At 38.5% G+C, this 24,613-nt stretch overlaps 3 protein-coding genes across 8 annotated transcripts in view; 1 reads left to right on the top strand and 2 right to left on the bottom strand.

Annotated features, from left to right (window-relative positions):
- Positions 1-10,640, bottom strand: part of lrrc75a (leucine rich repeat containing 75A) — a 46,167-nt gene extending 35,527 nt beyond the window's left edge. The window contains exons 1-2 of one of the 5 annotated variants that reach the window (XM_008426145.2): positions 10,218-10,640; positions 7,215-7,476 (exon numbers count right to left, since the gene is read on the bottom strand). In XM_008426145.2, coding sequence (XP_008424367.1) covers positions 7,215-7,466 — 252 coding nt within the window. In that variant the 5' untranslated portion in view covers positions 7,467-7,476; positions 10,218-10,640. Of the gene's footprint in view, positions 1-7,214; positions 7,484-10,217 lie in introns of those variants that run through there. The other 4 variants (XM_008426143.2, XM_008426147.2, XM_008426146.2 and 1 more) reach the window with 4 other exon arrangements.
- Positions 1-24,613, top strand: part of LOC108166809 (zinc finger protein OZF-like) — a gene marked incomplete at its 3' end in the record, with an annotated part of 267,441 nt that overhangs the window by 95,562 nt on the left and 147,266 nt on the right. The window lies entirely within an intron of this gene.
- On the bottom strand, positions 11,185-24,082 carry poldip2 (polymerase (DNA-directed), delta interacting protein 2). 2 transcript variants are annotated; one of them, XM_008426149.2, is made up of 11 exons: positions 23,862-24,082; positions 19,759-19,840; positions 19,351-19,448; positions 19,171-19,270; positions 18,447-18,522; positions 17,092-17,199; positions 16,165-16,301; positions 15,219-15,245; positions 15,020-15,145; positions 13,955-14,034; positions 11,185-12,737 (listed from the first exon to the last, which is right to left on the bottom strand). In XM_008426149.2, exons 1-11 carry the CDS (start codon positions 24,044-24,046, stop codon positions 12,623-12,625), a joined length of 1,134 nt encoding a protein of 377 aa, XP_008424371.1. In that variant the 5' UTR covers positions 24,047-24,082; the 3' UTR covers positions 11,185-12,622. The 2 variants fall into 2 exon arrangements, with proteins under 2 accessions (XP_008424371.1, XP_008424370.1); XM_008426148.2 differs by having other exon boundaries at positions 19,759-19,834.

Below are 24,613 nucleotides of genomic sequence, written 5' to 3'. Positions count from 1 at the left end.
TCACTGACCACCTGAGAATGATAAATCCCAGCCTGCACTGCTTCCTGCTGGGTAGGAGTATAAAACTGTGGCTGTGTGGGTACTCGTCTTGCTATCGGAAGGTTGTATGTTTGATACCAGCTTCTTCCTGCCACGTGTCGATGTGCCCTTGGACAAGGCACTTAACCCCAAATTGCCTATTGGTGTATAAATGTGTGAGCGTTTATGAGTGCGGATGGGTGAATGTGACTCTACTGTAAAGCGCTTTGAGTGGTCTAAAATGACTGGAAAAGGGCTTCATAAGTTCAGTCCATTTACCATTTAAAGAGGATTACGTCTACTCACAAAACTTAAGGATCCTGTTGTTTCTTTTTTCAAAGCAATTATGGGTGTGTTGAATAATATAGTTGAAATTTGACAAAGAATTTCTCATTTGTTATCATCTGATTTCCATAAATTAGACTAAAATGACTAAGCTACACAGAAACACACCCACATCTGTTCCTAAAAGCAAAACGACACTTAAAACATCTTGACATTTTAGCCCAAGATGCATTCCTTTATTTATTTTGGACAAGCTACCAACTTTTTATTTCATATGTGACAACCAGAAGGTTTCCCCACATTCAAATAATGAGGCAAATACATACAGTCTTTAATATTTGAAATGACAGTGTGAGTCTGATAAATGCGTCTGAAAACTTCTAAAGTCAACTATTAAAATGGGTGGTATTATGTATTTTCCAGGCACATAGAACCATTTTAGCACAACAAAGTAATCCAGCTGTTATAAAAAAAAAACATCAAACGTGACTTAACAGAAATTTCATGTCATAAGTTGCCATGAATTGGGCCTCTGTCACTTTAAGAAGCTTCTACTCTTTCTGACACTCCACTCACCAAATACACCTTAAAACACAGTGGAAACTGTTTTAGTATCACCAGTGAAGCTGATATCCACAGTAAATAAGCACCAGAGGCTCCATTAAATGCATCAAAGGTTTGACGTGTAAAAGCCTATAAAGCACTATACTGTAAGCTTTTATGTAGCCCAACAGAGGAGTGCCAGACATAAATTAATCATTGAAGGTTTTGTTGTTCCTGTTGAGGCGCAAAACAATGGAGAAAAATTTTGTGAGTAAAGCAAAGACCTTGAGATTCATCAGCAGCACCAATCTGCTCATTTTGTTTCCTTTTTACGATTAGATTACAATAAAATCAAACATTTTATTTTGGCTCCTTGAGTACAAAACGACTGTAGGTCACTGGTGAGTGGGTGGGATAGTGGGTGACTTCAGTCATAATAGGTACCATCAAAAACAAGTAAACAACTTTTTATGTGTAGAAAGTTACCTGCAACCTTCTAATGAATCAATTTAAATTTGTAAACAGATATGAACTAATCTAATGCATTTTCTCAGATAAAAAGATGTAATTAAAAGCTTTACCTCTATTATTAGCTAATGGATGATATGATACAAACGATATAGAGGTACTTCACTCATATGCACTCCACTGCTAACAAAAGGTTATTCTGAAACACATTTATCTAAATAAATTAATAAAATAGTCCATTTGCTGTTTCCTTAAAACATTCCATAACCTTTTAATCATTTCAGCTCTTGTCAAATATTCACTATAATGCCAATTCTGATCTGCTTCATTATAAATATCCTCAGGTACCAAAATCATCCTGCCTTGCATCAACGATTCCGGCTGGTGGTGGTGGTGCAATGGTGTGAGGGATATTTCCTGTAACACTTTGGGTCCATTAGTACCAATTGAGCATCGTGTCAACACCACAGCCAACCTCTGTATTGTTGCTGACCAGGTCCATCCCTTTATGACCACAGTGTACCCATCTTCTGATGGCTACTTCCAGCAGAATAACAAGCCATGTCATAAAGCGCGAATCATCTTAAACTGGTTTGTTGAACAATGAGTTAACTGGACTCGAATGGCCTCCACAGTCACCAGATCTCAGTCCAATAGAGCAGCTTTGGGATGTGGTGTGATGGGAGATTTGAATCATGGATATGCAGCCAACAAATATGCAGCAACTGTACGATGCTATCATGTCAATATGGACCAGCCTCTCTGAGGAATGTGTCCAGTACCTTGTTGAATCTATGCCACAAAGGATTATGGCAGTTCTGAAGGCAAAAGGGGGTCCAACCCGGTACTAAGAAGGTGTACTTAATAAAGTGTAGTTTCTAATTTTTTGTCTCCAACTCTGCTATGTTTTCATGTTGTATTAGCATGAGCCTTCAGGTTGGTTTTGCAGACAATTCATTGCCAATTCAGTTGCAGGACTGATTATTTGATAAGCAACACGGACAGAGATGCTTGGTCTCCTGTAGAAACCTATGACTCATCGAGTTTTCCTTGCTGTCTGTTCTGCGTAGGCGGCGAGGCGCATAATGACAGCAGGTTTGAATGAATGACATGCATGTATTAATTAGCTGCTGCATTTTCAGGTTTCAGAAGCAACGAAGCAGATAGGAGAAACCAACAATTAGTCTATAAAGCAGCTGTCTGATGGCACGTTATGGTACTAACCTGGAACTGAAAAAATGTCCACGTCTTCAGGAAATCAGTTTTTTCTCTTCACTGCAAGTTAAATTTAGAGGAAACGTCTCTTGTTTTAAGTCAATTAGAGTTACCAAAATGATTTGCATTTGCTAAATGCCACAATAATGAGAGAAAGAGGAAAGTTCAGTTCAAATAGGTAAGTTTTAGTGTAATACTGTATAAAAGTAGGCAGGTATGCGTGTGGGCCTGCATTGTATTAATGCACGGTGCGATGTAGATGGTCATATGTGTAAACAACACGTAAACAACACTGTAAGTTGTTAATATGTTTTTCGCATGTTATTTACATGTTAAAAATCCTATATTTTTGACCTGGATGGACTTCAAAACACCACACAAACGCCGGCCTGTCAGTGGAGTGAAAGGAGAAAATGAGAACAACAGCTCAACAAAACGATGGATTAAAACGGTGGATTAAGGTTGGACCAGTACTTCCGATACTTAAAACAAAAAAGTAGTGAATAATTATTGATATCAACTGAAGAGCTTATATCATGATACGTTTTTCAGCCAGGCCGTCCAACCCTACCTGTCAGTATCATGACTTTTCTGAAATGCTGCGTTGGTTTTACAACTGATCTGCATCCATTTTACAAAGTTTCACTTTGCCTCTTCAGTTCATAGAATATTTTCCAACAAGTCGTTATTTTTGACACATATGAGACATTTTTATGTTCTTTTTATGGTTTTTTGCCTTTTTCTTATTGTTGAATCATGAACTTTTGTGCTTTAGATATAGTTCCTGGATTAGTCATTGTTTCCCTCTTGCCACAGCTGGGAAGATTCGCCACTTCTCCATGTTTTCTCCATTTATGGATATTATTTCTCAGAGTGGTTCTCCAGAGACCAAAATTATTAGAATTGACTTTTTAACTCTTTCCAGATTGAGAAATGTCAAGGATTTTGTTTCTCATCATTTGTTGAATTTAATCAGGGCTGGGCTTTATATATTATTAGTTTTTGACATTTTTGCTCTATTTGATGCTTTCAGTCAGGTTTTATTTAAGTGATGTCTCAATTTGAATGGAACGGCACTAATTAGACCAGGATTTCAGGTGCTAATGGAAAAAGGCTACCAAAGCTTTGTATCTGAAGCCAAACCCAGATATGAGGAAGTTTATCAAGTCAGTAATTCTGATGAAATTGTCTACAGTGATATAACAAGCTGAATCAATGCAGGAAAAAAATTACCGACACCAAATAAATTTTTTATTTTTTTTTAATTGAGGTTGGAAAGGCACTCAAAGCCCCTCATGAAATACACATGAGTTTCCTCAATTGGACTCAGTTTTAACTGTATTCAGACACTTTTTATGCTTTCAGAAAACAGTGTAGTCTTTACTTTTGTTAGTGTAAGAGCGGTTCACATCAAAGGAGAGGTCTGAACGCAGCTCAGCCTGAACAAAGACACAACTGCAGTCAGACATGGCGAACGCTGCGACTCAAACGTTAATAAAGGGAAGTGGAGTCCGGCGCTGGAGAACTCAGATCTATAAACACTTCACAGCGTTCTCACCGACCTCTGCTGAGAGACAGCTTCGTTGAGTCAACATTTTTTTCCAATTACAGAAATTGGGAAAGCACCTCGATCCAGAGTCTGGCTCAACGGCACACGGCTGCTGCCAGTTGTTGTAACTCTCTGCAAACTCGACAGGTTATATAAATAAGCCCAAAGCCCACACAAGATGCGAGTAATACTAAATTTGATTTGGTGGTTTCAGCATAAATAAAGAGATGCCAAACTGTTTAAAATGTTAATTTAAGCTTTAAAGGAATTGCTAAGTTTACTTTTTGAGAGTGTGAAGAATAATTATTAGCTATAGTTGCAATCTGATGCTACAGGTTTAATCTCTCTGTGTTTGAGCTTGGCTTGTTCACAAATACGTCTCAGCAAATAAGAACCAATTGCTGTTAAGCTGAGCCAATTAAACTGGAGTTCTTCTCCTAGATCTGTCTTGAAAATATGTTTTCACACCAGATGGTCCGTGTATTTGGTTAGATTCGGACGGAAACTGCAACATTTGCTACATTTTCAACAAATCAAATCCTTTGAAAAAACTGTTCCAGCCCTTCGCCTGTGGGGGTGCTGCACAAAGAACCACTGATGGGAACAACACAAAAACCTCAGAAGAAGATATGAGTGCAACTTCCTTATGCAGAAATGTAAATAAAAATGCAGTGGCATTAAATTTTAACAGTTGGCAAAAGACTAGCTCTAAGCTCGTGTGTTTATTTTGGTTCCATTTACCCAGAATTCCCTGCAGTCTATGCTAATTCGCTTCCTGTTTTTGGTCTGTTTGGCATTCACATATGAATTCAAAGAGCACTAGAGTACGCTTCAACAGAACCGAGACCTAGGCGGACCAGAGTTCACTTTTTTTGGTCCACACCAGAGTTCACATCACACCTCCACCATCGAATCGGACTTTCTATGTAAACAAACGAGTTCAGTTAAAGCGGACTGAACAGGGCTGGTGTGGATGAACAGGAAGTGGGGTCCTAAAACAAATTCTGTTTAAGCCCCCATGAAACTTCGGGCGAGCCGTGAATAAATCCACTCATCTGAGACGCACATGGTCTTGGAATAATAATAATAATAATAATAATAATAATAATAATAATAAAATCTATATATTGTTCAGGCAGCCATGTTGCTCTCCATCATTTTATTCTGTGAGTCCATTCAAGAATCTGAAGTTGAAGGTTGAGTCAGCCTGAATTTAATAAGGCAGGAATCAGGAAAAATAAATATTAAATTACTGCTGAAAAATACTCAGAGTCCTTTTTTTTTTTTTAACTATGTAGTCCATTTGTTCTGTTATGTATTGAATGAGTGTGAAACATTTACAACGTGTCCTTCCATCTCAAATTCTGAAGAGTCCAAAAATGTTGTTTCTTAGATGACAAATTTGATCTCTATGAAAACATGTGTTGATGAAAGTTTTTATGCAGTAAACTCTAGTGTTTATTATTGCTGCCAAAGTGGAGCTGTTTAAAATTTAAACAAGACATTTTAAGAAATACAGCTAAGAAAAAATTTCCCTTTTAAGAGAAAAACAGGATGAGAACCGACTCTGCATTGTTCTGCGCTCCTTTCACCTTGGTTGTCATGCTATAGTCAGTATATGTTATATAATCAAATTGCTTTTACTTAAAAGAGAAAAGCAATAAATTATTTCTTCAACCAAAACAACAAATTGATTCTTACAGTTAAGAATCTGGGTTAAGTCCAATCACTGACACTTTCTTTGGCATCTTATCAAAAATACTTTAAACCAGAAGAACAGCAGGTCAACATTTTTTAAAGAGATTTTGACACTATTCCATTCACAGTCTGTTGTTAGATTTCCAGTCATTTTGATATTTTACTTTTTGATAATTGTGGTTCTGTGTATCTCATTGGTTGAGTTGAGTGACATTCTGTTTTTTTTATTGGATCTCGAGTCTGAAATAAAGTTTCTTTCAATGCAATTTTAATCCACTGGTTGCCATGATACTGATTACCCACCTATGTTCAACTTATTGAGTATCTCTCAATAAGATCAGATTAGAAAAAAGAATAATATTCCATGCAGAACTGTTTGTGTGAGATTACCAATGACACCATAAATAACCAATAAAAAATTCACCAGGTATATATTCCATATTTTTGCTTTCTTTGTGTATAAAAGTCAGACTAAGAGTAAATAAATGTCATGGATGCTATTAATATAACCTGAACATAACATGTTCATGTTATTTTAGCAGCAGTAGGAATAATTGTTGCCTTTGCGATCTACCTACGACAGTTAGATCATGTGATACACTGATGCTATTGTTTCTCAGCAGAGTTTTTTGCCGTTCGTCGTCAACACCTTTTCAACTTTTCCTATTCCAGCTGTTGCACTTTCACTCTGCTCCATCCCTTTGTGTCTCGCCACACCCAGTTCTTCCAGTCTGTTGGTTTTTCCTCTCCTGCTGTGACAACGGCAGCAGCCAGCCGAGCCGAGGCAGAGTTACGCTGTAAATCGGAGTATTGTTCACCGTTACAGCAAAGCCACTCTGAATATAACAGCTCTAATCATCCAGGAAGGGAGGTGGTTATTTTACTGAGCATGAGGACATTGAATTACTCACTCTGTTTATTCAGCGTGTAAACAGGCAGTGAGAGTCGGGCTTTTGCTTCAGTGCGAGTAGTAAAAAAAAAAAAAAATCAAGGAAAAAGGACAAAAACAAACAGAAACAAGCAGAGGTGCTGTGACTGCTGGGAGGGTTGTTCTCACTCTACAATAAGCCTGTCACAATAATCAGTTAATCGAGTTAAAGTGAGCTCAGTAATTTCCATTGTGATGATTAAGAACTTCTGAAGAGGGCGTTTTGTTTACACACTTCATGATTCGTTTATTTAGGTTTTCAGTTGTGTTTTATTTTAGATATTTAAGATATCTTCCAATTTTTTTTGAAAATTAAAGTTTATTAGTTTTCTGGAAAGCAAACATCCATTATTACCCAATTACCGATATGTTAATTGGAAATGGTCTCAGAACAGCAATATTATCGTTTATCGCAATAACTACGGTGACGATACATCGCCTTGTAAATTTTGTTATCGTGCCATGCCTCTACTCTTCAACACTGATTTCCACAAACACATCAGTATCTACCTGTCTGAGTGTCTTCAGCATCTCCGTGGCTTCGTCCTGCTTGCCCTGCTTGGCCATCATCATCATCTCCTGGATCATCCCAATCCGGCGCTGGTATGGCGGCGGCGGCGTCCCCGTTCGGTTCAGCCGGTCTCCAGACTTCAGCATCAGGGAGGCCAAAATGTCCCCCCTCTCCTTGGTGGGAGTCCGTTTCCAGCTGTGTTGAGGACTGGCCCCGCCGGGCTCCTGGCCTTTGCTCTGCTTGGCCCCCATGGAGCTGCCTCTGTATGAACAGTGATAATAAGGACACTGGTCCCACCAAGCAGTTTGATTAATATCAGAAATGTTCTGCTCATTTAGATCATTTAGATCAGGTCTGCAGCTGATCACATCCTTGTAAAACCAGAGGAGCTCGTGTTTGTAAAGTGAAGAAGCTGCACAGCTGAAGAAGCATCACCAGTATCACAGCAGTGGTTGTAGTTTCCTGTTTCAGACATCAGTTCATCTCAGGTTGGGAACAGATCGCAGGATGCTGCCTGCAGCATGGCCGCTCAACATGACCCCAACAAAGTCAGGGTGTCCGATCACTAAAGTAGGCTACAGAGCAGAGTGTGGCCTCCCTGTCCCGAACACAACTCCAAAAATATTTAACTCCGAGAGCGGCGATCCCCTAAAACAGAACCCGGTGTCCTGGGCTGGCGGAGCAGCAGCAGACACAGAGTCGGAGGAGGTGCTGCATGAGGCAGGGCATGGCAATGTTTACACTGCAGATCAGCATCGTCCTTCTTCGGTTCGGTCGCAGGAAGTCATGCGGTACCTGCATCACACGCGGCGCTCGCCCTCCTCCAAGGTTGAATCGCCATCCGTGCTGGAGCAGCGAGCTGGACGCGGCCGCATCAGCGCCTCGGTCCGCGGGCTGCGCAGCGGCTGCAGCTCCGGAGGCTCGGCTCTACTGTAGGGGCGAGTCTGTGGTGTCCCCGGGCTGGAAGTGAATTATGCATCGCAGCCTCTGTTCGGCTGAGAGGGGGGCGACTGTACATGAGCTCAACTCCTATAAACACACGGAGATGGGAGAGAGGGAGCAGGAGGAGCGGAGGGAGCAGCAACACGGCCAGGAGATGGAGAGAGGAAGCAGAGGGAGCTGCAACACGGCCAGGAGATGGAGAGAGGAAGCAGAGGGAGCTGCAACACGGCCAGGAGATGGAGAGAGGAAGCAGAGGGAGCTGCAACACGGTCGAGCCGGGCGGTTTCTGGGAGTCTCTCCTCCGATTTCCACTGAAAGCAGCGTTTTTATGGTTGTGCTGTACATTAGCAATGCGGTGTTTACTCCAAGGATGAGTCACATAGCTGAAATCCTTTTGCAGTCTTCAAGTTAAACCGACAAACAGAGGAACGAAAGTGTCACACATATTACACAGGGCCGACCCAAGGTTGTAAGAGGCCTCAAGTAGAATGTTATTGGTGGGCCCACTTCCGGTTGTGCCCACCAGCTGACATGCTTTTTATATTGACCATGTTGGAACTTTTGAAGGGTTTTCCCACTTCATCTAGCATTTCACATATTTTGCAGATGAAGTAAACTAATGGAAAAGAATGTATATTTGACAAATATGATGCCAATTTTACTTTATTCAGAGCTCGTGTGTGTGATCAATTTGGTCACACGTGTGGCCTAATTTCTCAATAGTGTACCAAAAAATTTCAAAGGTCGTACAGATGCAACCAGTATCAGTATGACCTACTATATGAGCTATTTGAGGGAAAAAAATACACTGGACATCTCCCTGTAGTTTAATGACAGACACACATTAGGCCTATTTTGTGGTCTAAACCAATCAGAAATAGAGAACAGCAGAATTAAATTAACTAATAAATGACTATAGGGTTGGTATATTAATCAAGCATTAGCATAGCAGAGTGGTTAGCATGGGTGGCATTCAAAATCTACCCATCCATCCATTTTCTTGCACCCTTGTCCCTTAGTGGGGTTGGGAGGGTTGCTGGTGCCTATCTCCAGCTAACGTTTCGGGTGAGAGGCGGGGTTCACCCTGGACAGGTCGCCAGTCTGTCGCAGGCATTCAAAATCCCTTAGCCATTTTCCATAACTTTTTTGTTTTGAATGGAGGGGTGGATTACTGTAACTAGTGACTCTATCCCCTACTCAATCAGTGACCAACAGTCTTATGACTTTCTATTTTTGGCCAGATGAAGTTGGCGTTTCTAAATGGTGTTTCTCAAGGACCTGATTGGACAAAATTAACGTATGTCATTTGACCTTTTTTTTTTTTACTATTTCTACTTCTCTGGCATTTAACTTTTGTTTATTTACTATAGCTCAGCCTTCATAATACCCGTTGAAAGTGTCACTCTCTCTATATCTAGATAAACTGAGACTTGTTCCCTCAGTCAGGGTTGCAAGATCTGACTGAGTTCCCAGCCCAAAAAATGTAAAATACATCCAAACTCGATCAAAACCAGCCCAAATCTCAATCTTTGTTGAAACGTGTTGTTGAATAAAGATGCAGAACACATACGCATAACAAAGAACGCACCACTAGCACACAACCGCACTCAAGTAAAAAATAAAAAGGTAGCACATACAAGCTCCCCACAAAATATGCAAATCAGGCAACCAAATAATTACACACAAAAATCCCCTTCCCTAACATGTTGTCATAGCAACTGTAAAAGCGTTATCAATAGTCTATCGACATAAATTGTAAATTCAAATTCAAAATTACTTTGTTGATTCCAAAGCGAAATTAAATAAGTCTAACTTAATATGAAATTTAAATTTAACATTGCTTTTTTTAAAACAGCACACGTTTTTAAGTTAATCAGCTAAATGAATCAGCCTCAGACAAGCAAATTGCATAGAAACATATTCTAAACATTTCAAAATAAATGAGCTACAAAAGAAAAGTAAGAGCTAAGACATAGCATTTTTATCAAAATGTAAGTTATTTACTGTTCTGCCACACAATAACAACTACTTTGGCAGAATTGTCCTTTCTAAAAACTCACCAAATGTTATGAAAAGGAGACATACCCGAAGCTTATTTTTTCCAACTCAATCTGGTGCCGATTCAATCCGGAAACACTACCGTATCTTCCTCATCAGTGTTATTGTCAATGTGACCTGGTATAGTCTATTGATAGTCCATTTTGGTGTTAAGTAAATCTAGAAACTAATATTTGAGCTTCCAACTGGCCGATTAAGCTAACCATGCTACGGTAACGCAGTTTGTCAGTCAATTTCTAATTCCATCTCTTGGAAAAAAAATCTTAAAAATTATATAGTGCATATAATATTATCGAACCTCACACTTAAGAAGTTAACCAAAATTTTCAGCGGTTTTTGAATGGTATGCTATCAGAGCACTTGTCTTGTCCAGCGAATAATGCCGTAAAGCCCACTGACCAAACTGCTAAGTGGGTTGCTAGGTAACGGGCAGTGGCCGCTGATCAGGTTTTTGAAACAGATTAGCTTCCAGACATTAAAAATCATTAACTTATCAGCAGTTTTTAGAAGCAGTTAAAACCCAAACTAAAGTAAGTTTACCTATGCCTGAGTTGGCGCTGATTTTAGAGAAATGGAGCCCACTACAGCACAAGAATGCTTTAAGAGTTTTAACTAGTCCATTTAGTCTCCTCTAATGTCCCATCTATAATATTCCTCCCTGATCATAAAGTTAAAATGAAGTCTTCGTAAACATATTCCTTTACGTTTTAAAGAGGTTTAAATCTATTAAGGTACCTAAAAAATAAGCATACGTCTCTTGAGGTTCATAAAAACTCGGAAACACTTTACCTGTGGAGTGACTCTACTGACCTCTGGTGGTGATAAAGAATAAAACTACTGCTAGCAGAAGTTCAACATTTACAAGTCATTTGTTTTTATCCTTTAAACTGAAAAGAATTTACATTGTATCCTTATTTTCTACATGAGCAGAAACCTAATCACAGAAAACAAAAACTCACTACAGATCCAGACATTTTTGAAAAGGTTTATTTCCTTTACTTTTAATTACATCTCTATTTACAGTATTTCAAACGTCAGAGTTGCTTCAAATCGCTCACTAAAGCAGCAAAGTTAGCTTCTATCTTCACGTTAAGGGGGAAGTGTTTAGGCTCATCTCTCGTTCCCTCTCAAAGTTAAAAACAGCCAACGACATCCATAAAATGGTAGGCGCGTCTCTTAAAACACAAAAGTTCAAACCTGTCCCCCTCTGATGCTGCTTCTCTCGTTTTTGTGGCGCGATTTCTGTTATTCCAAGAGTATAAATCCTGGCCTTGAGCAGGAGGGGGGTTACATTTGGCCATCAACGCACTCAGTGGACAATACTAGAGCTCGATAACACTAAACCACAGTGGACATCTTCATTTTTCTAATTTAATGATAATAACCACCTTCCAACAGGTAAGTGTTTAGATCAGCCCGATTCAAATTTGCACAACGTATTACAGCTAAATATTTCTTCTGTTGTGTGTCTAAAGTTAGACAAACAAGAAGGAGAGAACAAAATAGCTGTGAGCAGAAACCTCACCAGGATTCCTGGGGAAACTAAAAACAGAGAGGACCTTCCAAAGGCACGCAAAGGCAGCAACAACAGATGCAATACAATTCATCTAATGGCTGTTATTAGAAACTTGAAGCCACATTTTAACTCCAATATAAACTAATGAAAATCAAAACAATCAGGAATATAATTAATGTTTTTAAAGGAAATAGCATGGCTATGCAACACAAACCCTGTTGGTAGTTGCATTCCAACTGTGTGAAAGTTACTAGAAAATATTAAATATGTACTTTGAGTTCAATTACTAGAAGTTACTGTGACAGGATTGCATTTCATTATTTTTATGCTTGTTTAGTAGGAAGTAGTGATGTCCACTGTGCTTCACTGTTGTGTCACTCTTGCACGACTCCGAACCAGGTAGTCTGATGCTTATAAAGCATGAGGAGAAGAAAAGGGTCCAGGTAAAATAAATGTTATAACCCAAAACAGATGAAAACAGAGGGATGAACAGTTTTCAGCTGGCAAATAAGAAATAACTTACTGGTTCAATTTGAGTCCCCCTCCGTTTTCTCAAACCAGAAGCTCAGCAGGAAATCCTCCCACTTACAAATAGTCGGGTCAGTGTTTCAGTAATTGCCCGTCAGAACCAAATCTGCAGTAATTCTACGTTTGACCCAAGTGTCCGTGTCTCAAGAATGCACAGAACAGCAGAGTGAGTTTCCACTCTGTCACTTAATCGATCCCACACAGCTGCTGGGTGCAGCCTGACGGCCGGAGTTTGGATTATGTCGACACTCCTAAAGTCTCTTTGTGACTGAAATTGACTGAATGCTGAGGCAGGGCCACAGAGGAAGGGCAACTGCAGAGATGACCCAGCTGGGAACTGGCGTGGTGGCCAGCCAGTGCCAGTTAGAATGTGTAGCCAGCAGGGGGCGCTTTGTCGTCTTTGTTGCTCTCCAGAGAGAAGGGGGGAATCCTGACGTCGAAGTGGGAGCCGTCGGTTCTCTCAATACGAAACGTTCCCCTGGAGAAAAACAACAGGAGTGAATGGCTACAGAATCTAAACATTCTTTTTTATAACATATTTACAGACAATCTATAATTCTGGTCAGACACAGGGTAGCAATTATTGCCAATTACATGAATGCTACATTACTCTTGATTTGATCTCATATTTTACTAGCCTATTTAATTGGGTCTAGTTGATTTTTTTATATTCCTGTGTTTGTAATTTTGTTTAATCAAAACATGAATCTCTTGAAAATGAGACGTTGGATCTGCATAGAAGCAGCATTCAGCCTCTATGCTCCACAAATCTGGAATAAATTTCCTGAAAACTGCAAAACAGCTGAAACACTGAGTTCCTTTAGATCCAGACTTAAAACACATCTGCTTTTGAAACATTATAATAAATGTAACATTGATAAATATTCTGATGTGTAACAATGCCACCCGACAAAACGTTATGTTTCTATTGTTGACTCTCTTCTATGATTGTATTTTTGTGTTTTTACGATGTAAAGCCAACTGTTGAAATGTGCTATACAAATAAACTCGATTGATTGAACTAGATGGCTTGTATAAACAAAATAGGTTTAAATAAATAACTATGGCCTTTTATTTTTACCTTCTAACTAAACATGTTTAATATACTGTACAACAAAACACAATGTTAAGACAATAAATACATGTTTTGACACTAGGGGCCTTAATTGAACCTCTATATTTCCTGTAGGTAGAGAGACAGGAGAACAGGAATACATGCAGCAAAAGGCCTGAGACCGGAGATCAAACCACAGCAAGGACTACAGCCTCTGACTGCGGGGCAGTAACTTTTTAAACAGGTAAACTGTTTAAAAAAGTTTATATTTCTTCCAACCCACACAGCAGAAAAACAACACAAACTGCTCAAATACATAAACATCCCTTCTGATGTTTGGATAAATGTCCTTTACCAAGTTGTAACTCAACCTGTCATCAACAAGCTGTTGGCATCATTCTGGTTGGACATATGACCAATCCACCCATCAAAACCAGTAGAGATCATCTAAATAAGATGGTTTTTGTGGGATGGACTCAGCTTTTAAAACTAGTTCTAGTGGCCAAACTTCATTTCCTTTTATCCGAGTGTGTTCGTTTTGGTCGGATGGGCGAAACTTGAAAACAAACAGGACAATGAATGTGTATGTAAACTTCTGACTGCTGGGACTGCATATGCAGCGTGTAGAGCATCGTTCTCACCACATATGACCACTGGGAGCTTGTAGAGACACATGGCTGCTGTACTGGAAGGCTGGCTGCTCTTTAGATAACACAGGCTCCTGTAAGCACAAACACAGAAACACTGTAAACAGGAAACAATGAAGACACACACACACACGCACGCCCGCACGCACGCACACACACACACTTTTTTTTTTATCCATGTTAAGTAACAGCTGTACAACAAGAGGTTCAGAATAAAAAAAAAACAAAAAAACAACTGACGTTAAATAATTTTTTTATTCTGATCTTGAAGAAAATAAAAGTGGTAGCAGTTAACAGGTTAACCTCTGGGTCTAAACTGAACGCTCCTACTTGATTTAAACCCATTTTAATCATCAAAATTACAAGAAACAAAGTCTTGAAATATTTCACTATGTGATGAATCCATATACAAGTTTCACCTTCTGAAATAAGTAAATTCAAAATCTTCAAATTTTTTGAGGTGTAGCTGTATGGAGGTAGGGCTGTTTTTAAACTTCAGATTGCAGGATATGAGCTTCCTGTTCATTAAAAGGCTGTCAGAGCAGAAACAACAGAGTTAATATTATAGCTAATATCAACTTATACTTGTTTTAATTTAACTATTTGATTAGAACAGAGCACATTAATCAACATTACCACATTTTAAGGCAATGTAAAAAAAAAAAAAAAAACATGTAGAAATTAGCACAATAGCTAAATTTCATCATTTGTCCTAAGAAGGCACAAAAAAACAAAGGGACACAAAATTCACAGGACAAATCAGTATTACGCCATAAAATGGTCTGTGTATAATATTCTGCATGAGAAGTAGTAGGAAACAAAATGTAATGAGCGTTTATTTTATAGTTTTGTGTCAGCTTATTATCAGAATCAATATGAATAAATGTCATAACATTTTTATACCTGCATTACCAATGTGGTTTCTTATTGGTAATCAGCAGTAGGAATGCCGTAATTGTTGCTTTTCTGTTTATTCGGACACTGTTTTGCTTTTAAAGAGACCTCTAGGTCAGACACACCTACCCCTTCAAAATAAAAGCATGCTGTTCTGACACTCACCCTGCCTACGACGCCTCGGCCCCGGACCGTCTCCAGGGTTCCCGACAGGCTGAAGATCCTCCAGTGCCGCTCTCTCAGCTGAACCACCTCGCTGCCCAGATTCTCCAGGCGGATGCAGTAGCGCCACTGCAGGAAGGCAACACATGTTCAAACTGTTTGCTTGAAGCTGCCGTCGTTTCCAACACTGCATGTTACTCACCCAGTACACGTGGGAGTTCTGGGCCTCCTGAGAACCAGAAAAGCAATTCATCAGATTTTCAGTGGAAAGAAGACAAAAGGTCAGTTCCTCCTGCATGTTGCCATGTTTCTTTGTGATTGCTAAGGCATAAAGTTACTGATGTTGTGGCACCGTTTTCAAAACGTTGTGGGCAAAGTTGAACATTTTTTGCCAAAGTAAACAAAGTTAATATTTAATGTGTAAGTACCGTTTTCAGGTACCTTTTTGAAATTGATGCTTTAATACAAATAAACTCAAGTCCTGAGGAGGAGTTAAAGTGCAAAGAAAATGAACTGAACGTTTCAAACTGAAGGCCTGAGGGCCAAATCTGGCCCAAAATAGCTTTTTACGTGTCCCTAGACTCTAGAAAGTCCCATAAATAGATCCTTAAAGGTAAGAGTTGTGTTTTAATATTATTTCATCAAATTAATCAAAGCAGTCAAAGCATCTATGCACTGCAAAACTACATCAGTGTGAAAAAATGTGAAGTATTATTTAACTTTAATTACTCACTGAAAGCAGAAACAGCTTTTTATTAATATATTAAGAGTCTGCTGATGGGTTTTATTAATACTTTCTGGGACAACCAGCTCTTTTAAAACATTCGTAATCTTGATAAGGTCCAAAATGAAACAGAGTTTGCCAAAAGAAAGGGGGAAAAAGTAAATGTTACATGTTTTCAACTTGCAGGTTCGGTTTCAGGAGACGTGAAACAGGAAGTTAAATTAGAAGCAGGATATGAGGATTGGTCAAAATTCAGTCGAGTTGGTCAGAAAAGAAGGAAATACAGAAAACATTACAGTCAGACTAGCAGAGAAGTCACGATGAAAATTGTAAGATTAGTGAACGGTGAGTTTGTTTTAATAGTTGCGATCGCAGCACCTTGGTGAGACTGACATACTGAGGAACTCTGAGCAGATGAACCCACCCTCATTCCCATGTAGAAGGGGATAACGGTGACCCTGATGTTCTCTGTGGTCTCCCTGTGGACGTCGGACAGCTCCAACCAGGGGTGGTTCTTCTCCTGCCAGGCCTTCAGGGTGTCTCTGGGTGTAAATGGGGGAGCTGAGGTGTGAAAACAACGACAAAAGCACAAATTTACCATTAACCTAATGAAATGTATTTTAGTTTATAACACCTACATGCATAGATTCTAAATCACTAAAACGAACATGGAGGCGGCCATCGGTTTTCTAGAGCAGGAATCTACAAAAAGAGCCATTTTGCCTTCAGTCAAATGTTACACGATCTTTTGAAATAAATTCTGCTTATAATTTTTGATAAACATCTACTGTAGAAAATGTGCTGTCACGCTTAAAGAACCATCATTTTATTTCTTATTTTAGCTTTTAAAATAAAAACAGATGCACATTTTATGCAGTAAAGTCGGTGGACACATTTTATTTGAATATTTGTAGAAAATATAAAATGTATTTTTTTTTTTTTACACTAAAGTTTCTATATTTACACTTGATGTCTAATATCAAAACCAAAAATTTAAAAGATGATTCTGAAGAAGCACATAATTTTCAACCTAATGACAAAAACAAACACCTAAAAATATTACTGGTTGTTTTGGAGTCATTCTTCATAGTGCAATCATTCCATTAAACAAATCTGGAAAAACTGCTAAAAACCTGCATTTGTTATTACATCTTTACTTAACTACATTAGTCAGTTGTTTATTTATTTTTATCAAATGTATGATGAGCAAGTGTGGAAGGTCTAAGAGGAAACACCTTCACATCTGCTTCCCTGTTCTGATTCAACTCAAAGCTGTGGCAGTGATTTAGCATTCAATGTGAACGTGAGAGAAGTCTGACGCTGAAAGCAGAAGAAGACGGTGGGTGTTTACATTTTGCCGGGTTGTACATGAGGAAGCGCTCAAACAGTTCATGCTGGATTGGGACCTGCTCTGCTGAGTTATAAGGCAGGATGTCTTCATGGCTCACATAGTCCAGGCCTGGAGTAGGAACAAACACACACACACGGTCACATGACAGCTACACACAACAGTATGAAGCCTGAACTTCAGAGCTCCATTTAAACATGTAAGTAATTTAAATCAAATCACAGATTCAGTCCAACTCCCCTTCACTTTCCTAGAAATACCATCTCTCGTTTGTTATTCAACTCCGGCAATGAAAACTCAGAATATAAGAAGAGTTTTTATGACGAATCTGATTTTCCAGACTCAAATTTCTAAATATTATTGTGCCTCACACAATAAACAATAAATCAATTAATTGCATGGTAGATTAAAGCGAGCTCAATATTTTTGTATCAGCGTAATTTATAATTTTCTCTTTCTACCAAAAACTGGATGACAAAATTCTTCAGTCTGGAGTTTTGGTCTCAATTATACCTTTTTTTGAAGGATAATTTTGTTTACAGAGACTCATAATTGATTTTTTTCCCTCTGTGTTTTTGTTTATTTATTTTGGATATTTAGCATGTCTTCCAGTTCCAGCGTTAAATTTTAGATTAGTTAGAATTTAAAGTTTATTTATCTTTAAGAATGTGTTCTTCCATTATTATGTCATTACCATTCTATTGCTTGAAAATGGTCACAAAACAACAATATTATCGCTTATCGCAATAATTTCTGGGACAATTTAACTTTTAGCCTTTAAAACTGCTTCAATATCAGTCTTGATACTAATTTCCTGAAAAAAATGAAAAACAGCACATTGCTAATTTTGGCCTTTGATTTGCAAAGTTAATCGGCTACCTCACTGCTTTTTTTTTGTATCATCAGAACTTATTTAGACCACTTTTGTTTCAAAATCTGTAACTTCTGGTCAAATAAGATTAAATATTTATCATTTGAAGAATTTTATGAACTTTAGTATCTTTATTTTTGTTGACTAGACCCAATCTAAGTTTAACTTTACCTCATATACAGACGAAACAGGGAGTAAAATGGTTTGACTTTTTTAAGTAATTAAATTTTTTATTAATATTCAGCAAGTCAAAACCAAAATAAAACATCTACAAATATTAAATGAAATGTGCAAGTGGGCAAAATGAAAGAAAATTATGTCAAAAGGACAGTATTTACATGGCGCTTAAATAATTTTGTTGTTTTGATGAAGAGACAATCAAACAGTTTATGCATAGAAAAACAAATCCTACCCTTTTCAATCCTGATTAAAACATTATATTAGAAATATGCAAGTCAGATCCATGAGCGTCAGTATCGCTGGTTACCTGGGATGGCGTACAAGGCTCTGCTGTCGTCATGGTTGGCCAGAAATGTCACAGCCTCAGTCTGAGACCTCTGAGACTGTCGAACACAGAACAAATTCGCACAACAACATTAAATCTAACGCACAACAGCAACGTGTCACAGCTACAAAGATGAAGCTCTGACTCGTCTAATGTGGCTTTCAGAACAATAATAAAAAGCATTTAAATGATGGTTATTAATTTGAGGTTACTCACTGAATCTCTATTAAAATGTATAAAACAGTATCTTTTTTAACTGACTTCTAGCTGTAAACTCATCAACAAGATTCTGCAGTTAAGCAGCAGTTAGAAAGGCACCAGTTTTATTAATGTTCTTATGTATAGTTGCAGCTAATTTACATTATGTGTTAATATTTTAACGATGCACTGAATGCATGTGGAGGAAGTCCTTAGTGTTTTAACCTGAAGCAAGATCCGTTCTGTTAGCTTATTTTGCGCAAGCTCTGAAAGAAATACCTCTGGATCTTCATTCAAATGTGGATCAACAAAGAATATTTATTTAAATAAACTAAAAGAACCAATTTTCCTTGACGATATTGTAATTGTCTTAGAGAAATGACCAAACAATGCTTGGTGTCTTTACCCAGAACAATCTGACATTTTTTGTTTGGACATTCAATAAGCAAAGTTCTACTTGAAAACAAACAGCAGCAGCTTCAGGCTGAACAAAGAGGCTGCTACTTACTATGTGAGGGCAATCCCTGGTGTCAATGAGGACCTGGTAGTAGGTGTGAGTCTTCCCCTTCACCTCCTTAGAGCCGTGGGCTCCGGGCGGCTCGGGTTTGCTGCGGGAGGACATTTTATTTCAAAAACTTCTCCAACAAAGCCACTAAACTTTAAGAGCAAGTCAGAGATGCGGGGTTACCTGTCGGACACCGGAGGGGTGATGTCCCGGTCATAGAGGCGGGCGTGCCACGGAAACAAGACGATGCCTCTGTAGCCAAACACACTGTGGAGAAAAAGCTGAGAAGACAACAACAACAAGGAAAGAGAAAATAGATCAATCCCTGAGACACAGCACAGATTAGATGGAATTACACATGCAAAAACAACACTGAGATTTATTTATATGAAAAAAAAATTTGAATGTAAAGAAGAGATCTTCATTACTGGTACCATCTTTACTTAACTAACTTTTAAAAGCACCGTTGCACTTTAAACATAGATTCATGTGTGCACAAGTTTGAACTATTTAATGCTGTAAATCCAGGTGCTAACGGCCGCCATGTCAAGCTACGGCGTGCTCTGCTGCAGGATCATCAGAAAGCCTTACCTGTCCCGTTTCGTATTTCCCATGCTGCTTCACTGCTTCAAACACACCGACAGGCTCCAAAATCTTTCCTTCAGGCCTGTTCCTGCCAAAATACAGGCAACACAGTTACGCACACAAACACGCAGCTACGAGTCAGTCGGTATTAATCACAAAGCACAAGGTGTGGTAAAGACAACCACTGATCCGTAAAGAAAAAAGGCCCAATCCATCCCAACTCCAGCCCTGACAGAAACACCAGAGTGTCCATCTTCAACACACAACGCTCGACCGGCGATGATGACGACAACAGCTGGTCACTTTGAGTGAATAACACTCACACTTGTGAAAGCTAATCTTCACAGCAGAGATGAAGGGGCGGATTAATGATTGGGATATGTGGACCAGAGGATTTAATATCGCACGGTAAGTTGGTTTCAGGTTTTGGCTTTTGACTATTGCAAAAACAATCACCACAGGGTAACTGGATTTCGCTGTGAGAAATATGGTTATAAAAACGAGCCAAGGTCCAAACCAAGGATTTTAATCTCAAATGAAAGCACTGACATGAAATACTGCCTGAAAATATGTTACAATATGTATTACTGTTTTGAGATATTAGAGAGGAGTACAACAAAAAAAGGAAATTTCAAACAAACTATTTTTTCTGGGTAGGTGGAAGGTCTTAAACAATTAATTGAATCAATTTTAATGAATGAATTATTAAAGTAATTAATCCAGTAATAAATTGTTAACAGGAGTATATGGTCTCAAAAAAAGCCAAGAACAACATATTCAGAGCAGTAATTAAACCAACGCTGTACAAAAAATTTAATTTTGCAATTCAGATTAAAAAAACCTTTTTGTCTGTAAATATGTTCAACCTAGATCTCCTAAAGTAGCACAGCTTTTGTTTCAAATTCAGTTTTAAAAAATCCTCCAAGCACATTTGACATACAATTTTTCATCTGTTAATCCAAAAATAATCAACACTGCATCGATTTTAAGTCCAGCAGAACGGACTGAGCTTTCCACACGTTGATGTTAGACGTTTTGAAAACTTAGCCCACATATAATACAATAAAGTTTGTGGTTGTAATGTCATAAAATGTGTTTTAATGTGTTTGTTGAACACAGTCTCAGCCCTGAGAGCCACAAACATCCTGTTGCTATATTTAAGTATCTCTAGGCTAAAGGTCAGCGGCTAAACCTTTTAGTGACGTGCAAAACTAAACACCAACTGCTATTTACTGCATGTAAACAATAACCAATGAAGAGTCTAGCAAAGCTGTGAACTTTTAAACAAGAAACAATGGTTTATTATAAGAAAGCTTAAGGTTTAGCAAAATTTTACAGATCCAATAACCGATGCAAAATGCGCTGGAAAGAACTGATGCACTGAAACACATCCCATCTTTTAAATAAATGCCAATACACTAACCCCCATTAATTCACCTTCTAAGCTAACAAAAATATGACAGCAGTAAAGGGTAAAAACTGGACAACTGTTGCTATTGCAGAATCAGAGGGGGCTCAAGCCCACCCACATCTACTGGTGATGTTTAAGGTTAACAGGATCCTTCTTCGTTCGACCCAAGAATCGTTTCTGGCTACACCGACTCCCACTTCTCTGGGAGGGAAAAACACCAACTTCCTTAAACTAACAAGTCACAACTGCAGCCCTGAGCTCCCAGAAGCAGCGCCAAGCCCATCAAAACCTGTTCAGGTAGCAAAACGGTCAAAGTCAAAATGAGTGTGCAAACGTTTCTATTAATAGTTTGAAAGCCTGGATCACATGACCGGATTAAGAGAGGCAAAAGACACAAAAATGTGCTGGGTCATGGTTTGTTAGGACAGCTTCCTGTGTTCTCTGGTCAAAACAACACAAACACACAAGATGAAAGTTCAAGTTAAAACACTGGCTGTAGCTGATACCAGCACAGTTCCCGCTGTGGAGCAGCTTTTACGTAAACAAGCAACATTTTTCAAACTTTTAAAGGCAATTTTGTTTTAAAATAACATGAACAGGGTCAAGAACGTCAATCTCCATTTCTACAGCTCAACATTTCCTTTACCTCTCTTTCTAAAATCTCTTCAGTGCAAAATATTCCCTTTTTGTAGGGAAACCGCAAACTGAAATCTGATCTTGAGAATTTTTGCACAGGCAAGCAGACTTCAACATGTCTCATAACAAAGCAGGTCTGTGTTAAATATCTGTGGTTTAATTACACAACTCAGAGAGGCAACAGTTTGATGCATCTCTCCTGCAAATCACTAACGTCTTCTCAGACTTCATCACTGATGAAAAGAAAACTAAAAAAATAAAAGTGCTAAGGGGTTTCATTTAGATACATTAATTTCAATTTTTTTACTTGCAGCATCTCATAGACAAACGTTTGACCAAGAAAAGCACCGACTCCCATTCGGGCCTGAATGTGAATGAACTTAAAACACTTTTGCTTTATTGTTTCTGGAGCCGACTGTGTCTGATGATGGCCATTTCAGCATTTAATCCATTCACTATTTTGTATCCCAAACTTTGTTTTCAAAACATGATATTAAATCACACCCTGATCCGATTAAATTGGCTCGATTCGTGACACATGATGGATTATAGTCCAGATTACCAAAAAAAAAACCAAAAAAAAAACAGAGTGACGTTCTCAGCATAGATGAGTTCCTTACAGTTCACAATTAGTTGATTATAGAAAAATACTTTAAATGTTCCACTGCAAACTGATGTTTCTGCATTTGATTAAAACAAAAAAAGTCTGCAATGGTACTACAGTGCTTTGCAGTACATTCATTCATTTTTTTAACAGGTTTTGCACACACATAATGTTGTGTATGAACACAAACGTTTCCAGAGAGCCATCAGGTGTTTTATAGGGTACAATCTTTTAGTTTCCTTGTGCTGGTGTAGTGAAGAAAACGTCTGTGCATTCCTCACAAGCATTTAATGTTATCAGACATTTTTTTATCCTAAATAACATCCCAAAAACAACTTGAGTTGCGTTAATAACAAGGTAGTGCCTGGCGACTAGCTATATTTGATGTTTCAGGGGTATTTAAGTCGGCTGTTTATCTTTCCAGTAGTGAACGATCGCTCAAAGTTCTGCGTTTTGCCAGAATGCACAAGTCTCAACAAGTTAAAATACTGGCAAACATTACCAGGCATTTCGCTGATATTTGTGAAGTCATGATGGACACATTGGCTAGTCATAATTTACTATAAAATAGATTATAAGGGAAGCAGAGATTTAAATTAATCTCGACAAGGTAGCAATTATGGTGGCTACTTTGTTTGTTTTTAAAATACATAATTGCTAACGTGTTTAAAAATAAACTTGCCTGTACAAAAGCAAACATCATCAAAATACAAAAGGCATTATTTACATATGTATAACGGTTTTCTTTCAATTAATTGGCCTAAATAGATTTAGGATGTTATTAAGGATCCAGAAAAGCTTCTTAGAGGCTAAGCTAATCAAGTGGCCACTGACGACATTGTCTCAATGTGGAAAACGGTGTGCTTGCCAAAGTTAAACAGAGAAACAATTAACTGAATGTTTTCAAAGTAAATATGCAACAACAACACTGTGGAAAGTTGACTGAAAGTTTGCACAAGTGTAATAGTGAATTATTATAATCATATTAAACGTGTTTTGTTGTTTTCTGGTAGGAAAACAGCAGTGGATTTGCAATCCGGACTCCGCTTAACAATGAGGTTTAGCAGAGTGCATCTGCAGCTTTTTACTTCCAGACTGCATTCAACTCACAACTTTTCTATAAAACATGATTTCATAAAATATGTGTGGTTCATGTTATCCAGCATTCAATGATTTGACTGAGCAGGCTGGAGGAGTTTGGATCAGGCAGTTGTTGCTCAACCCATGCTGGCTTCTTGGCTAGCTAGCATGAACTAGACGATCAGCAGATTTCTAGTTTTCTAACACATAATATAATCCCTTATAGCACACCTAGCGTACATAATATCCAGAAGTCTGCTCTGAGAGAATGACCAAAGCTTTGATTTTCCGGGGCCAGATAAGTAAGCATGATGGACCTAGCTACAGCCTCTCGTGTGTATGTGTGTTAGCTTGACATAAGGACGCTGTGTCTCTTACCGTGACGACATAAACCTCTTTTGTTGAACACCGCCGAGCAACCCGCAGGCTCGGCATTGTAACCGTGGCTTGTACACCTCAAAGCTGCTGTTAATGTCAGTGACACTCAGTATTCTATGGGAGTGTTTTCTGCTGTATTTGCTGACACCACTAAGCAACCCTCTACGTAGTGCACAGGCGGCCATCTTTCCTTTCTGCCTGGGCGATCGTACGCAAACACAAACCGGGATGCTACCTTCACGGAACGTTCGTAAAGTGGCAGAAACGAGATTCTGGCCGCTAAACTCTGCATTCCATATATTTTTATTATTATTGCTGATTGGTGCAGTTGTAAATTGTTCATGTTGATATGCTGAAGAAAAACTGGCTGGATTGTATGAATTTACGTAATTATGCACAAACTTGTCAGAAAGGAGTTTCCGGTAAACGAGCGAACCATGAATACACCAACAATGTTAACGTGTAACGTAACGAACAAAATTCGTGGTGATAAAAATTGTATTTCTGACATTATTGCCAACACATAGCAAAAAGGTTGATTTCCAAAACCCAATAAGGTTCAATATTTAAAATATATTAAAGAAAAAAAAAACTTGTCACGTGGGTCTGAGTGTTGCTGCGTTCCAGTTGTACTCGGAACTTGAAAATTCCGACTTTCCATTGGGAAAAATCATCTCGAACGCCGTCAGATTTCCCACGGATAAGTACCTCCTGCTATTCCCAGTTAGGACTTGTAAGACAGACATCACGTT

Source organism: Poecilia reticulata, linkage group LG13 (assembly GCF_000633615.1).
Source record: "Poecilia reticulata strain Guanapo linkage group LG13, Guppy_female_1.0+MT, whole genome shotgun sequence".
NCBI classification, from domain to species: domain Eukaryota; kingdom Metazoa; phylum Chordata; class Actinopteri; order Cyprinodontiformes; family Poeciliidae; genus Poecilia; species Poecilia reticulata.
This window is presented reverse-complemented; position numbering and strand designations above follow the sequence as displayed.